This window comes from Halictus rubicundus, chromosome 14 (genome assembly GCF_050948215.1).
Source record: "Halictus rubicundus isolate RS-2024b chromosome 14, iyHalRubi1_principal, whole genome shotgun sequence".
Classification (NCBI taxonomy): Eukaryota; Metazoa; Arthropoda; class Insecta; order Hymenoptera; family Halictidae; genus Halictus; species Halictus rubicundus.
In genome coordinates this window covers 7,911,389-7,927,990 of record NC_135162.1, presented here as the reverse complement: position 1 = coordinate 7,927,990, position 16,602 = coordinate 7,911,389, and the positions used below count along the sequence as shown (strand labels likewise).

General features: G+C 47.3%; 1 protein-coding gene across 5 annotated transcripts in view; it reads right to left on the bottom strand.

Annotated features, from left to right (window-relative positions):
* Positions 1-3,677: 3,677 nt before the first annotated feature.
* The window catches only part of Sv (paired box protein shaven), a 236,216-nt gene continuing 223,291 nt past the window's right edge, over positions 3,678-16,602 (bottom strand). For 2 of the 5 annotated variants that reach the window (XM_076800067.1, XM_076800069.1), the window contains exons 7-12: positions 10,419-10,504; positions 9,764-10,082; positions 8,189-8,284; positions 7,046-7,276; positions 5,785-5,880; positions 3,678-4,141 (exon numbers count right to left, since the gene is read on the bottom strand). In XM_076800067.1, coding sequence (XP_076656182.1) covers positions 3,909-4,141; positions 5,785-5,880; positions 7,046-7,276; positions 8,189-8,284; positions 9,764-10,082; positions 10,419-10,504 — 1,061 coding nt within the window. In that variant the 3' untranslated portion in view covers positions 3,678-3,908. Of the gene's footprint in view, positions 4,142-5,773; positions 5,881-7,045; positions 7,277-8,188; positions 8,285-9,763; positions 10,083-10,418; positions 10,505-16,602 lie in introns of all 5 variants that reach the window. The other 3 variants (XM_076800068.1, XM_076800071.1, XM_076800070.1) reach the window with 3 other exon arrangements.

The window sequence follows — 16,602 nt, the reverse complement described above, 5'->3', positions numbered from 1 at the left end:
GATCGTAAATCGTACTGAGAACGGAGTCGGATCGAGTTTACTTCCGGCTGAGCTTTGCTCCTATGAGTTAACGCCTTTCGAACGAGGAACGGCCATTGCTTCCTCGTTGCAATAGGGCATAGACTGCGATTTACGATTAGCGAAACAGCGGATTTCGCAGACTCGAGGATATCCAATCAGTGTCGCCAGACGAGGGGGGGGGGGTGGTGGTGGGGGTGGGAGGGAGCACGAATCGAGGGGAAAAAGTGACCCCCTCTCTGCCAATACCGGAGTATGCGCGACAGAGACGGGACGCGTCACGTGACCCGGCAGCGCGGCGCATGCGTGGGGAATAGCGCGGTGGAGAGGGAGATTAGGGTGGGGGAACCAAGTCTTGATCTGGCGACACCGGTATCCAACAGGATTGCAATTTGTTTCTCCCATTCATTCTCGCTCGCATCTCTCCGCCACTTTGCTATACACACACCAACCTTTTCCCGCAAACGTTTCCTCGCGATACGCAACGTTTCGACGCGACAATCTTTCGATCAGCAATTCACCGGTAACGGGACCATAACAGCTGCATACATCGCGACCGTTGGACCAACAGGCAAACTATTATAATTTCGCGATCGCTGCGACGAACAACGGATTTCGCATAATCGTTGCGAGCACGCTTCGGATCGACGTTGTTCGATTATTGATTGAAGCACAGCGTTGCAAAAGATGAGGATACCGTGTCCAGGTGATCCGGAGAACGCGCGAATAAATAATGTACACGGATAAAAATCTGTTAAAAAAAAAAAAAAGAAGTCGCGATTAAACTAAATAATATAACAACAGGGAATGTCGAGCAACGGCCTGTTATCGTTCACGCGTGCTGCGCTCGAAAATAATTCGCTAATTATGAGATAACTGTGATGCGAGAGCTCGGAAACCCATTTCACGGTGAATTTCTCAAGCGAGGCGCGCAGATCCATTTATAATCTCTTGAACGCGGGACGCGACCGAGTACTTCTAATTGATTGCGCTGATTATGAAAATCATTAATTAAAATCGCCGCCGTCTTTCGACGCGCTGAAAATTGCACTGCTCGCACCGGGAACGGGTCAGGCTCGCCGACAAACCGACGAATAAATTACACCGAATAAATAAATACACGTTTAAAAAGAGAAAAAAAAAAGAAAAAGAAAAGACGAGAACACAATTTGGCTCCAATTTGCAAAAAGACGAGGCGTCGTTCGTCGTTCGCCGAGAATTCGAGCGCTCCGGCTCGCCTGCGCGTAAATTTCCTTATTAAGGTTACAAATTAACATTTTCGCCCGTTAATCATCGAGAAATTGCGAGCACGTAACTTCTCATTAAAGCGGGCCGTTCGCCGGACGTTAATTACGGTCTCTCGCGGCTCGTACTTTTTTCTTCTTTTTCGCGTTTTTCGAGCGTTCCGCATAATGCTATGCCGGAAGCAACGCCACTTCCGGCGTGCTCGCGTCGGAGGCGTCGAACGGAACGCTAGAAACACGATTAGTTTGTGTATACGTTTCGTGCTTTTCAGAGATCGTGCCGCAGATGAAAATGTTTGTCAGCCGGCGAACGTGCGATAGAAAACTCTTTTTAACTCCTCTCCGAGCCATTAATCTTCCCCCTAACCGATCGAGAGACTCGTTATTCCGTTTCACCTTTCACGCTTTCCCGATCGCAAAATTTAAATTCCCTTCATTGTTTTCGTCGATCCAGCGTGTCGCTCGTCTGGGTTTCAGCACACACGCGAGACGAGCACAAAACTGCGGTTCTGGCACGCGTGCAAATCGCACACACTTGTGCGCTGTTAGGCACATTGTTCGCGAAATTCGGTCCCGCGTCTTTTCATCTGCAAAGTTGCCGTTTCTCAAATCGCACGCGTGCTATCACTGCATAGCGCTCGTCTGGGTTTCAGCACACACGCGAGGCGAGCACAAAACTGCAGTTCTGGCACGCGCGCAAATCGCACACACTTCTGTGCTGTTAGGCACATTGTGCGCGAAATTCGGTCCCGCGTCTTTTTATCTGCAAAGTTGCCGTTGCTCGAATCACACGCGTGCCATGAATGCACAGAATGGTGCGTTGTTCTGATGGTACATTGCTCGCGAAATTTCGTCGCGTCTTTTAACCTGCGTGATTGTGTGTTCAATGTACAGATTTGTGCGCCGTTTTTAAGGTACGTTGCTCGCGAAATTTCGTCGCGTCTGTTAATCTGTAAAATTGTGTTTCTCGAATTACATTGCCTGCAATCAATTCATAGGTTTGTGCGCTGTCCTCAAGGTACGTCGCTCGCGTCTTTTGACCTGTAAAATTGTGTTCCTCGAATCACATTGCACAGATCTCTGCGCCGTTTTCAAGGTACCATTGCTCGCGCCGTTTGATCGGCAAACCCCGTCGAATAAATCCGAAACGATTCGACGGTTGCGTACACCGAGTGTCGCGCGGAAAACGTTCGTCTGTGTACGATAGTCGCTTGATCGAACCGGAAGAGAATGTGGTACGCTTCGCACGGTGGCGTTTAAAATGCTCACTGTATATCTCGGACCTGTACATCTGTAAACGTGTCGCTCGAAACCGCCATTTTAAAAACTGTGCACCCGTCTAAGCTACGCAACGCACGCAACCATCATATCGGCAATCAGTGTCTGTGGTCTTTGGTTTCTACAAAAAATATATATAATATCCTTAACAGTTAATGATCGTTCCGTCGATTCCTGATTTAAAAGTCTCAATAAACTTATCGATTACATCTACCATATACTCTATGTCGTTTTTTGGGGGTGGGGGGGGGGTGGGGATTTGGGGTAATTAGGGAGAGTGGTGGTAGGGCTGGTGCTTATTTAGGAGAAAGAATGTGCCATCGTTTTCCGGCAGTTGACTCTGTCTGTTTACGCGAGTATATAGTATTATTTATATATTTATATATGTATATATATATATGTGATTCTTCAATTTCTTTTTTTTTATATATATATATATACACACACACACGTTCTAAATACCGTCGACGACAAATGTGCCCGACTGCATCGTCTCTTCACCAACTACCGTCTCCATTTTCTCTCTCTCTCTCTCTCTCTCTCTCTCTCTCTCTCTCTCTCTCTCTGTCAAGGAATAAAACACGTAGAATGCGCGGGCATATTTGGAGGGGCGACCGACTCTTAGAATTATTCTAACCGAAGATCGTTAAATTAATCTACCTACGGTTTAACGCGCACTCTACAGAGTATCGACACTGTCTGTTCAGACCTGACAGCAAGTCGCGACAGCGTCGTCCTTCGAACAGTCCCGGGCCAGACACTCGTCGAGTCGCCGTTCGTATCGAATCGTCGCGGTCGGACGATAGTCCCCGATTGTGTGCCGATTTAACCAATGACTCCGGACAATGCGATCCCGGATGCTCCGTCGCCGATAGTTCTCAATACAGTATGTATGCATACACCCGATCGTCGTCCACCGAGCGTTCACAGCTGCGCACCACGCAGAGTCGTCCGTAATACCGTCGAGTGAAGCGGTCCAAGTCTCTATCTCTCTCGGGATTGTCGTGCTCGACAATTGTGTAATCGAACGCGTCTCGGCGAGATCGTGTTTGTCCAGGAGATAATTTGTGCGATCGTTTTGCAAAGTGTCGCACACCCCGTGTGTCTGGCCACTCGCTTTGTAATACACCGGCGGACTTCACACGGTGTACCGTGCGTGCGTCTGTCCTTCTGATCCTCCTTTAGAATTCGTCCTCGAGCCCGTAGAAAAAGAGATCATTGTTTGTCCTCGGCGTGGTTCCTCGAAATATGGCGTCCGTCTTTCCTGCTGGTCGATGTCCCCGTTCCAGGAGAACACTCCGCTCGGAGCTGGTCTTCCGTACCGTCTTTGTCGTCATCGTCTTCGTCGTCGTCTTCGTCGTCGATCAATCAGGCCAGATAGAGATCCGTCGGCGTGGAAGTGTGATCCGGTTTGGTACACGCACTTCCGGTCGGCGAGGCCGCGCTCGCGCCGCTGCTCGCCCTGGTTGCCGCCAAAGGCGAGCGACTAGCCACGTCCGTGCTGTTGTCTGGCCCACCGTTGTTGCATTGATTGTTGCCCTGCTGCGAATTGTTGTGGGAAGACGCCAGCGTGTCCCCGTTGCAGTAATAGTACGTCGAGTCTGCAACAAACAACGCGCACGCGACACCCTTAATCTCGTGCTACACCACCGTATTCTACTTCGCGGTTTTAACTAACAAGTGTGCTAATCATGTCATCCCGGCGGATCATGTACCCGTGAAACCGCGATTTTTTTCAGTTGGCGCGACAATGGGGCGGACACTAGACTCAAGTTTTAACCCTCGCTTCGTAAACTCTATTCGGTAGCAACCGGTTGCAGATTTCTCTATATATGTCGCCGAGGCCTGGATGATAAATGTCGCGGAATTATCCCCACTACCGCGGGGTATACACTGTCATGGGCCCGAAGCTCGAGAGGAATATTAAACCCAGAATATTGGTCTCTGAATATTGAGCTCTGAATATTGAGCTCCTCAGAATATTGAGTACTGAATATTAAGCACTTCTCTGAATATTGAACTCTGTATATTGAGCCGCGAATATTGAAGGAGGTGATTCCTGAGGTGATTCCAAGTAACTTTTTCCTTTGCGAAAATGCTCTCCGCGTCTTTGTTAAGGAGTTATTAACGAAAAACACGAACCAATCGGAACGCTTCCGCTGCAGACGGACTCCGCTCCGGCCAATGCCGACGCCCCGCTGGGCGGGACCCGTCCCCGAGGCGGAGTCGTCCGCTGTGGCCGCGCTCTGATTGGTCCGCGTTTTTCGTTGGTAACTCGAAAACAAAGCCACGGAGAACATTTTTGCAAAGGAAAAAGTTACTTCGAATTACCTCAGGCATCTCCTCTATCAAGGAAGTACATTTTTGGGGCACTCGTTTTTCTCGGAAACGAAATCTTAATTTGGCTCCACGCTTAGTCGCACAGGTTGAGCATTACTTTAATCAGAAACGGAGAAGATCTAATTATCAATTAGTTTCTCGGCCCATATCCCCGTTTCTTTTTACTCGAGATTTGCCTCTTGAAGCATGAGATTGAAATTTACCTTTTACGAAGACTTGAAACCGTGCAACTTTTACCTGCAATCTAGGCGGCACAGTTAAGTGACTCAACCAGTGCAATTATGCTATCTCGAATTGTTGGTTCAAGTGTTTAGGATACGATTCGAATTTTTGCAGACCGAGACCGCTTTTGGGCCGGCAGCGGCGTGTTCGCCGGTTGCGAAATCGCGGAGTAGAAAGGGGAAAAGTTACTTTGCTGCGAAACTTCAGTTCCACCAACGTCGGCCGTTACGTCACGCGCCAGGAACGAGCCCGGTAACGTATCGCGTGTCCGATAAAAAATTGTTTATTATTCCGTTCATTCTTACGCGGCGGAGCACATTTCACTGGAAGGTATCGCGATCTATGGGGGGGGGGGGAGTATACCCGCAATCCTTCATTATGAAAGACGTGTTCTATATATCGCGTGGGGGGGGGGGGGGGGGCGTCTGTCCGTGATTCCGCGAGCTTTTTGCAGCATCGATGCTTATCCTCGTTGTCTCGAAACCGAACGAAATAGGTTTCCTCACTTTTAGAAAGTCCGATTCGATTTTTATCGGAAGCGTTTCCGTTATCTGAACGCGGCGATCGGCGTGTGTACACATATATATATTGTATAACGGTGTTCGCGGGTATCGATGAGTTAACACTTGACATTTTCGCTTGACCCTAATCTAATCGGCACTCATACTCACTGTTTACTTACTGAGCAACCCGCTTGTCGCTGCTCCATAACCGTAGCCGCTGTACGGCGCGCTCGAGTATTGAGAGTACGCCGCGCTGTACGCGTAGTCACCGCCACCTACAAAAAAAAATATTGATAGTAGCCGTGTTAGAATATATGGTATCTCGGACTAGCCGCGAAATTAGAAAGTGCAGGTTGATTCTATCATTGCCGTTGGTATTCGCTGAATTATTCTTTCTAAGCCGAATCGCTGGGTTGCTGATTCACAGCGTGTCGAAACAGTCGCGAACATTTTCCTCGAGTGTTAATTATTTAGCGAGTGCGTTCATTATGTACATCCCCAGAATGGTATTTCCTTGGAAGGGGTAATTCCTGGGGTCATTTAAAGTAATTTTTTCCTTTGCGAAAATGTTCTCCGCGGCTTTGTTTTCGAGTTATCGACGAAAAACACGGACCAATCAGAGCGAGGCTACAGCGGACGGGCTCCGCCTCGCCGACGGGTCCCGCCCAGCGGGGCGTTGTCATTGGTCGAGGCGGAGTCTGTCTACTGTAGCCGCGTTCCGGTTGGTCCGTGTTTTTCGTTAATAACTCCGTAAGAAAGCGGCGGAGAGCATTTTCGCAAAGGAAAAGATTACTTCAAATAATCTCACTGATCACTTCTTTCGAGGGAGAACACCATTTTCGGGACACCCTGTATATATTATTGACAAGTGAAATAAAATGGCACTCCTTTTTGTAAAAGTGTAGTTTGTAATGTAGAGGGTGTTCTAAAAGAGTGGCAGCTTGCACAAATCTCTGAAAGTGGAAGACACGATTCAGCCGACTAATTTTTTCGTCAGGATCTTATGCACTCATGGGGGGATGCGATTTAAAATAGTAAAGAGACTAAGGGAGTTTAAAACGTATTGTCAACTTATTAAAATTATACACAACTCCTTCATTTTCAAGCCAGCTCCTTTAGTACCCGATGAACATTACAATTTCCGCTGGATCGATAGAAGAAATTTAAAAAAGTGATTTCCCCGGTCGGTAAGCGACCGCTTGCCGCTTATCGACAGGGCTCTCAGGAGTCGAACTAGCTGCGAAGCTGGTAAGTCAGGAGCCTTTGTGCAGAGCTCTGACTTACCCTTTGCGAATGCTGGTCCCGCGGAGGGTCACAAGCTAGACTCGCCCCTTTGGTAAAGGGGTGCGTTTGCTCGGCAGACTTGGAATACTCAGATCTGGGGGATGGGAGAGGGGATGGCGGTGGTGGTGGAGAGCAGTGTTTCCATGTGGTACTCACCGGTGGCGTAATGTCCGAAACTGGGAAGCATCGTGGAGTACGGTGGTATCGCAGACGCTACCTGGGGCTGGGAAACTGGCGGCTGCAAGACCGTCAGTCCGGGATCGCCTCCGGGGGTGTTTGGGGCCGCGGGGGTGGCGTTTGTCTCGTTCTGCAACGAAATCGGGGGACTTTGCTCGCCCCCACCGGCCCCCACCCCCACATACGACACTGCGACGGTACTGCTCTCTGCTATGGCCATGCACAACACAACACGACATTCGAGTCAAGCACTAGCTAACGATCAGCGCCTTACGTCTAAAGCTTAATTAAATTCTTCGTCGGGATTGGACGACGAGTGGTGGGGCGGGAAAAAGGAGGATCCTACGGAATTTTGCCTCGGCTGGTGAAACCCAACGACACGCGACGCGCGGACTTTTTCTTCGGCGAGTTGCTTCACCCGACCATAATTACCCACATGCGATTCCTCGAACGAGGATAATCGCCGCAATTAGGCTGTACGAATCTGAACTTTCTCGAACCGTTGCGAGAGGGACACCAGCCTTTTCCTTTTGTTCTTAAAACGCTCTAGGCGCGCGTTCTTCGGAATCGAACCAGGGTGTTAATCTTCTCGTGATAATCGAACAGTGTCTTTTCTCGATATATGTCGCCAAGGCCTGGATGATAAACGTCGCGGAATTATCTCCACTACAGGGGGGTATATCTCTCTTGAGGCCTCGGACGCTGGGGAGTGTAAACATAATAGCATCGCCTGGACGATATATGTCTCCGTGTTTTTGACATATATCGAGAAAACACTGTATCGACCATCTCGCAGTCTATTCCGTAAGAGCCGGGACAGGAAGATCGGGATAACCTTCTCATTGCGAGCGGATGCGCTCCAACCAAGGAAAATGGATTCGTCCTATGTTGTATATGTCGGTCGTTAAATATTGTTGGATGTTAATCGGGCCTTCGTAGATTCGATTTGTGTAATTGTTCGAGAAGCATTCGATGGAGTGCGGAGAGGAGAACGCTTTTGCTGCGAGTGGGGCGCACACGGTTAGAGAACATTGATCGATGGTTAAGTCTGGATCATGGCGGGGGTTTCGTATTGCCCGGCAGTGTCCTGCCATAAGAGAACTAAAGAGGTGGCGAACTCACCGCTGGTGTGGTAAGGAGACATGTTAGCCCCGTCCAATGTTTGGCTAAATTTAACTTCTTGCATCGTCAGTGGAGCGAGCGGCGTCAAAGTACCACCTGCCATTAAGGGATCCCCATTTCTCCGTTATTGCGATTCTGGTATCGTTGGCTGGGCGGTCAAGGCGGAACGTTCGCGCGCACGGATTCGCGGGCTCTATTGTGCGGGACCTCTACTTGTCCATTTTATTCGACTCGGCTTGAAAACCCTCTATCGGCTCGATCGGATAGAGGGAATTCAGGGGTGGTGGTTGTTGTTGTTGTTGTTGTCGTCGGATCTTTCACAGAGACTTGCTACCGGAACAGTTTAGAGACTCTCCGGGGGGGAAACTCGATCAAAGAATCTCGACGTCGGGATGGCCGGCTCCCGGTACGTATTAACGGGTAGCCAGCAAGCCGTGGAATCGACTTGGCCCGGGCCCCGGGTCGTCCTTCAAAAATTCTTCGATCTCGCCCGAAGATCCGCCGATTGAATTTCATGAGATGAAGCGGCCGTTACACGCCTCGCTTCGTCCATTCCGAGAAGCACCGAACGAAAAGAATCCGCGGAACGGCGTGACCGAGTTGCTCGCAACACGTGCCCGCCGTTCTGGAGAAAGTTCTCCAAGTGTGTGCGCGCGCGCGTCTGTGTGTGTGTGTGTGTGTTGCTTCGATGCTTATTTTCTCGGTGCGTCTTTTCCCCACGTTCCGCCGTTGATCGTCCGCCGTTTCGAGGATAGAGAAAGAGAGACAGATAGAGAGAGAGAGAGAGTGAGGAAGAGTGAGAGAAACAAAGAAAGAGAGTTGAGAAAGTGAGGAGAACCTTGCGAGAGATTGACAAGGAGAAGAGACCGGTGAGAGATTAGAGAATTGGACCAAGAAGGTGACAACACCAAGGGGGATACCCTAACCACCAGACTACGCAAGGATCAAGCGAGAAATTATGTCCCCGAGAGGTCTAGAGCACAGACCAGATATACAGTGAGGATATAACCTAGGGGGTGGAGAGAGAGAGAGAACACCCTGAAGAGTCCACGAGTAGACCGACCACCGAGTGGTGTGTATCCGCCACCTCTTCTGGCGTCGTTGCCGCTGCTCAGCACAGCTCATGCATTATTAAAGCCATGTATTTAGCCGATATGGGTATGCAAAGCCAGACGTAAGCCGCAATAATAAGCGTACAGGGAAGAGGGTCGGGCCCGAGAGAAGAGGTGGAGAAAACGGTGGAGAGAGACAGAGAGACAGAGAACGAGATGGAGAGAGAAGAGAGAAAGGGGAGGAAAAGTCGAGAGAGAGAGAGAGAGAGAGAGAGAGAGAGAGAGAGAGGGAGAGGGAGACGATGGTGGTTTGGTAGGACGACGCGAAAGGAGTCCTGGTACACGGGGCATTATATACAAGAGGCTGTGGTGCACAGTGTCCGGAGAGTCCTGTGCCGAAGGAGGGGTTGACAGAAAGGAGGGTGCCAGAGGGTTGAAAAGTGTGTGTGTGTGTGTGAGACAGAGAGAGAGAGAGAGATGTAGAGAGAGAGAGAGAGATAGAGAGATCCAACCGCCTGCTCACCTATGGTGCCCCCTATGGGCGGGGTGTAGAGATGGGGCGTTTGCGCCTGCGTCATCGTGCTGATGGTGCCCAGGGAGTCGTAGAGCTCGGCGGAGGTGGCAATCGCGTTCCCGGGGAATCCTCCGTGTTCGTAGTAACCTCCGCCGCCTCCTCCACCACCTCCACCACCTCCGCCGCCTCCACCACCTCCTCCACCGCCACCGCCACCTCCGCCGCCGGTTCCAGCGCCGGTTCCAGCGCCGTTCGTGCCGCCGCCTCCGCCGCCAAGCTCCGAAAGGAGTTTGTGCTCGTCCTTGATGCTCCATTTACTCGACCACAGCTGTAACAGAAGGTGGAGACGCTTCAGGCAAAGTTCGAGTGCCCGGAGAACCGGCTACTTGTTCCGAACAGCTTCGATTGACTTAGGCTTCACTTCCATTTTTCCCTAGGCTACCCCCGTCACCCCTAGAAAATTCATGTCTTAGTATGAAAGATTCCGATGCTACGTCAATAACCAAAATTTTCTACGATTAGTCAATCATATAGTCATCAGTGATATAGTCATTATTTTAGGCTACCCAATTTGTTTGCGTCACAATCAATTGTTTACCGGTTGTACAAAAAATGTTACTTTTTATTTTCATACAGACTGTCACGTCGAAATCGAAATGCTTACGTTCGAGTAAAGTTGGTCGCCATTGTAGGTGCTCCTTTGCCTCTTCAAGTCGTCCTCGGGGTGGTCGTTCAGGTCTCGGTTGTCGTCTGCAATCACACAAACAATGATCACGATGCGGTACGCTCATAGGCTCTCTCCATCCTCGCATACACTCAAACCCAACGCTCGTTTTCCACGAGAGCAGTTCGCGTGTACATGTGTTCGCAAATATTCTGAATACAGTGATTTCTCTATATATGTCGCCGAGGCCTGGACGATAAACGTCGCGGAGTTATCCCCAATATCGCAAGGTATACCTCCCCCCCTCAGGGGCCCCGAAGCTCGAGAGGAATATTAACCCTATGCACTCGACGCTATTTTAACTCCAAAAACGAAACATTTCTTCCGACGTAGAATATTTCCCTTCTATACATTTTTTTTCATGTTATATATACTAAAATGGTGCAAATTAGTCGTATAATATTGAAATGTTTAGTAATCTACTAAATACAAACAAATTTATTAATGTAGAAAACATTTTGAATAATGATACAGCAATTTTTAGTGGCCCCTTACGGTCGCCATTCGAATGCAAAGGATTGAACCCTGAATATTGATCTCTTAATATTGAGCTCTGAATATTGAGCTCTGAATATTGAGCTGAGAATATTGAGTACTGAATATTAAGCACTTCTCTGAATATTGAGCTGAGAATATTGAGTACTGAATATTAAGCACTTCTCTGAATATTGAGCTGAGAATATTGAGTACTGAATATTGAGCTGTGAATATTGAGCTCAGAATATTGAGCTCAGAATATTGAGCACTGAATATTAAGCACTTCTCTAAATGTTGAGCTCAGAATATTGAGCACTGAATATTGAGCTGTGAATATTGAGCTCTGAATATTGAGCTCAGAATATTGAGTACTCAATATTAAGCACTTCTCTGAATATTGAGCTGAGAATATTGAGTACTGAATATTAAACACTTCTCTGAATATTGGGCTTTGAATATTGAACTCCGAATATTGAGCTCTGAATATTGAGCTCTGAATATTGAGCTCAGAATATTGAGCACTGAATATTAAGCACTTCTCTAAATGTTGAGCTCAGAATATTGAGCACTGAATATTGAGCTCTGAATATTGAGCTCTGAATATTGAGCTCAGAATATTGAGTACTCAATATTAAGCACTTCTCTGAATATTGATCTGAGAATATTGAGTACTGAATATTAAACACTTCTCTGAATATTGGGCTTTGAATATTGAGCTCCGAATATTGAGCTCTAAATATTGAGCTCTGAATATTGAGCTCCCCTCTGAATATTGAGCTTTGAATATTGAGCTCTGAATATTGAGCACTGAATATTAAGCACTTCTCTGAATATTGAGCTCCGAATATTGATCTCTGAATATTGAGCTCTGAATATTGAGCTCTCCTCTGAATATTGAGCTTTGAATATTGAGCTCTGAATATTGAGATCAAAATATTGAGCACTGAATATTAAGCACTTCTCTGAATATTGAGCTCAGAATATTGAGTAGTGAATATTAAGCACTTCTCTAAATATTGAGCTTTGAATATTGAGCTCGGAATTTTGAACACTGAATATTAATCACTTCTCTGAATATTGAGCTGAGAATATTGAGTACTGAATATTAAGCATTTCTCTGAATATTGAGTACTGAATATTAAACACTTCTCTGAATATTGGGCTCTGAATATTGATCTTTGAATATTGATCTCTGAATATTGAGCCCTGAATATTCAACTTTGAATATTGAGCTCAGAATATTGAGGACTGAATATTAAGTATTTCTCTAAATATTGGGCTTTGAATATTGAGCCGTGACTATTGAGCCAATTAGTGTCGTATTTCGATCAGATCCAATAAGACCAACGTCAATCTCGAGGAAGAGAAAAAGAGCGCTCTTACTGATTACTCGGCCTCGCACGCCGAGGAGTGTAAACAATGTCTCCTGGACGATACAAGACGCTGTCAAGACCCGTGTCGTTGACATATATCGGAGAAGTCACCGTACATCGTTTCGCTGACCGGCGAGCAACTGTCGCTAGTAACTTCGACTTGCAAAATAAAAGAACGAATCTCGCAAATTCTTGCTAGCGTGTTCGCACACGTTCATGCCCTCCCCAGGGTGGCGTAATCGAGCCTGGCCTTGGTCCTCTTGAAATATCGTGTCCTGGAATAATCGTGGACACGGGGTCCAACGTGAAAACACAGGGCCGGTGTTATCTCGCAGCGCGATCTGCGTTATCGGTGTCTGTGTAGCATACGTGTATGGTCAAACGTCGGCGTGTTAGACCACGAATCAAGACACAAATTAAACGTGGCCGGATGAAGCTAAATTGAATCTGTCCGGACGGGTTGAACGGTGGCGCGGGTCCGCGGCCGTAGACGCCGGTGTATGGCATTGATAGATAGAGAAACAATTTCGATTCCATTATATGTCTTTATTATCTCTCGGCCATCCCAGCGGTTTAATATAGAAACAAGCATGTGGGACGAGTGACGGTATGTCGGGGGAGGGGGGGAGTGGGGGATGGAGAGGGTGGACGCTCCACACCGCTATACCCTTTTAGTGGCTACTCGCGGGGGTGGTCGGTTAGGGGAAAGGATGGAAACTGACCAACGTTTCGAGAGAAGGGTAGCACGGGGGTTGCGGAAGAGAAGAGGAGGAGGAGGAGGAGGAGAGAACGAGTTTTCGAGGGTGGGGGTAGATGGGCCAACGTTCGGGTATCTCGAATAATTAAATGACCATCCGAGGGTAGATGGGTGGAGTACCTAGCATAGGGCTCGTTAAACCTCCCTGTCCAGTTGTGATTGTCCAGCCGGCCGACGGTCCCGGCACCATTCGACCGGCAGGGTTTGTTCCTGGACCGCTATAAACCCCCTCTGTCCATCCCCCTCTGCACCACCGACCCCCTCCCCTCGCCCCCGACCCCTCCTCGCTGTTTCAAACACGGTAGCACCGGTGTACCCGCTTCCATGAACTTGCTTGAATTTTACGATTCGATCGGCCGAGTTAATCGTGCTCTCTGGTAGCTAACCTAGCCGGGCGATGGCTGGCTCTCGTGTAACGCGCAGATTTCATTAGAGTTTAGGACACCGGAGTTCGTTTAATAGCTGAGAATCGGAATTACCGGCGACCCGATATAATTCCCGCGCACTCGAAATATCTCGATCATCCGGGATCCCCGTGGGATCTGTGATCGACAAGCGACGATCGAGACGCGTCACGGAAAACTGGCCGGGTGGACCGTCGATTGCGTTAAGTGTCGCCTAATGCCGGATCGTTCGCATTTATTTCAATAGTCCCGGTAACTGTCTTGTCAAATGATATGTAACTTGTAAAATAAAGTTACAGGTCCTCCAAATATACTACACGGTAGAATAAAAAATCACGGCACGCACAAAATTAATTTAATAATTAGTCAAATTTGTGTAGAAATTGTCCAAGTTGATTGTGTGAGCTGAAAATAAACAAAGGTGTGTTTTCCCTTTTGGGGCAACAGTGTCCTTGAATTCTTTCCAATGTTAATTTTGTATTTTTGATCTAGTAATTTTTGTCATAACATACGTGGTGTTAAAAAAAACCATTCAATATTTATATAGAACACACTGTACTGAGTAAAAAAGCCTTAGTAGACATAGGTCGAAAGGTCAACCGTTTCTGAGATACAAACATGTTTGTTTACTAACATCACGATTCATTTATTACTGGCGTTTTGACATTTACAGAAGATTCTCCATGTGGCCCTCTTCCTTCGATACACAACTGACTGATTCCGGATGAAATCTATTGTCACTTGAATGACATTCAGAACGCTGTTTATAGACACTGAAGTAAGCATCTCGATATATGTCACAACACGGGTCTTGCCAGCGTCAAGAGACATTGTTTACACTCCTCAGCGTCCGAGGCCTCTCGCAGTGAGGATAATTCCGCGACGTTTATCGTCCAGGCCTTGACGACATATATATAGAAAACACTGTAAAAGTTGATCATACCGCTAGCAAACAATAATGTTCATATCTCCGAAACGGTTGACCTTTTGACCTATGTTCACCACAGCTTTGTTTACTCAGCACAGTGTGTCCTGTATACCAAGTAAATATTGAATGGCTTCTTTTGAACACCCTGTATACGTGACCGCATCGAAGTATTTCGATCACGGTGGGTTATGTTTCTGTAATTAAAACGCGACGACGAAGATGAATCGATGGAGCATCGGAAAAATCGATTAGAAGAGGGGGATCGGTGTATCGATTCGGGGTTATGTGCTGTCTAATGCAAATTCTTGTAGTTTCCGCGACCAGTCACTGGTCCTTGACAGATTTGACAGAGGCTGAGTTATGGCGGAAGGAAGGTCAGCGATTCTCCCCCTCCGAAAAGAGCAGTAAATCGAATAATTCGATTGATGCCCGAGAGGGCAAAAGCGTACGCGCGCCGGCAACCGAGCATCCGCGTTATTCGAAAGCAATTGAGTCAATGTTAAGCAATACAATACACGGGTAATAATGGACTCTGGGGTGAATCTGGTCCCGGTGTGCCTGTGTGCGTGCGTCCCCTACACCCCGTACACGAATATAGGGTGGGACACGGCCGGGCCTTTTGGATTCCGCATGGGGCAAAAGCGCGCAGATGTAACGCGACAACAAACAGCCCCGATAGATTGCAATGCTTCCCTCGGGAGCTAAATTCGTAATAAGCCCTGGGGATCCTTCGATCCACTCCGTGTCTTAGATCATTCCCAGGGAAAATCTCGAAAACCGAATTCCAAGACTTCGGACATCAACGAGGTCCGAAGCAGTATTGCGTACTGTATCCTTTGGAAAATTAATGGAACTTGTCCCTGATTTTTGAAGCTTTCAGAAAATTTTATGAAATTGGGAATTTTCAAAAAGCTCTACAGTCTAATGCTGAATAAAATGAAAGATGTTTAAGTCCTGTAGACCGAACAGTGCACGAATCCTTTGGACAATGAAAGGAATTTTTCCATGATTTTTCAAGCCTCCATAAAATTTTATGAAATTGCGAATTTGCACAAAACTATATAGTTTAATGCTAAATAAAATTAATGATATTTGGATCCTGTGGACTGCATAGTGCACGAATCCTTGGGACGATAGAAGGAATTTTTCCCTGACTTTTCCAGCCTCCATAAAATTTTATGAAATTAGGAATTTTGCACAAAGTTGCACAGTCCAATACCAAAAAAAAATTAAATACATTTAAACTAAATAGTGGACGAATCCTTAGGACAATGGAACGAATTTTTCCCTGATTTTACAACTCCCCACAAAATTTTATGAAAATACGAATTTTGCACAAAACTGCACAGTCCAATGGCAAATTAAATGAAATATATTTCCTTTGAACAGTGAAAGCAATTTTCCTTGAATTTAGCATTCATAAAACTTTATGAAAATATGAATTTGCACTAAGCTGTACAGTCCAACGCCAAATGAAATGAAAGATTAGTCTGGCAAGCAAAAAATATCAGGTTTGGTTGGTCAAGAATGTGGCACAGCGATGCGATTGAAGAAATAAAATAAATGGCGACTCGTACGTTAGGGCGAATTTCGCGTGGTTGGAATAGCATGGTTCCCGCGAGGTTCGCAAAAACCGGTGCTCCGTGGATCGTTCGCGTGTCCTCGATCAAAGAGGAGACCCATGGACGGCGTTTCGTGTCGAGAGGTGTATCGATTCGTACGTGGCGAGTGGAGCGGTGCCGATGGTACACGAGTAATTCGATATAATCGGATTATGAGAGCGGCGATATGCGGTCGCAAAAGTGGTCGCGTTCGCGGCGAGAGCATTCAGTGTTTTGCGGCCGCGGAGGGTACGCGTATTAGATTATAAACTTCACAGACCACAGCAAGCTTCTATATACCGAACCCAACGACACATTAGTCTCCCTGTGTCCTCCTGGGAGATCATCGATGTATCCGCGAGAGCACCTTTTAACCGGCTGGAATTTCAACGAGCAATCACTCTTTACTGCGGTGGACTCTATTATACTCTATTAGACTCCGCTCAGCAAAAATCTCCCAGAAAAGGAAACCACACACAGTGATTTCTCTATATATGTCGCCGACACCTACATGATAAATGTCGCGGAATTTTCCCCACTATCGCGCGGTATACACCGCGAGGAGCCACACAGTTCGAGAAGAA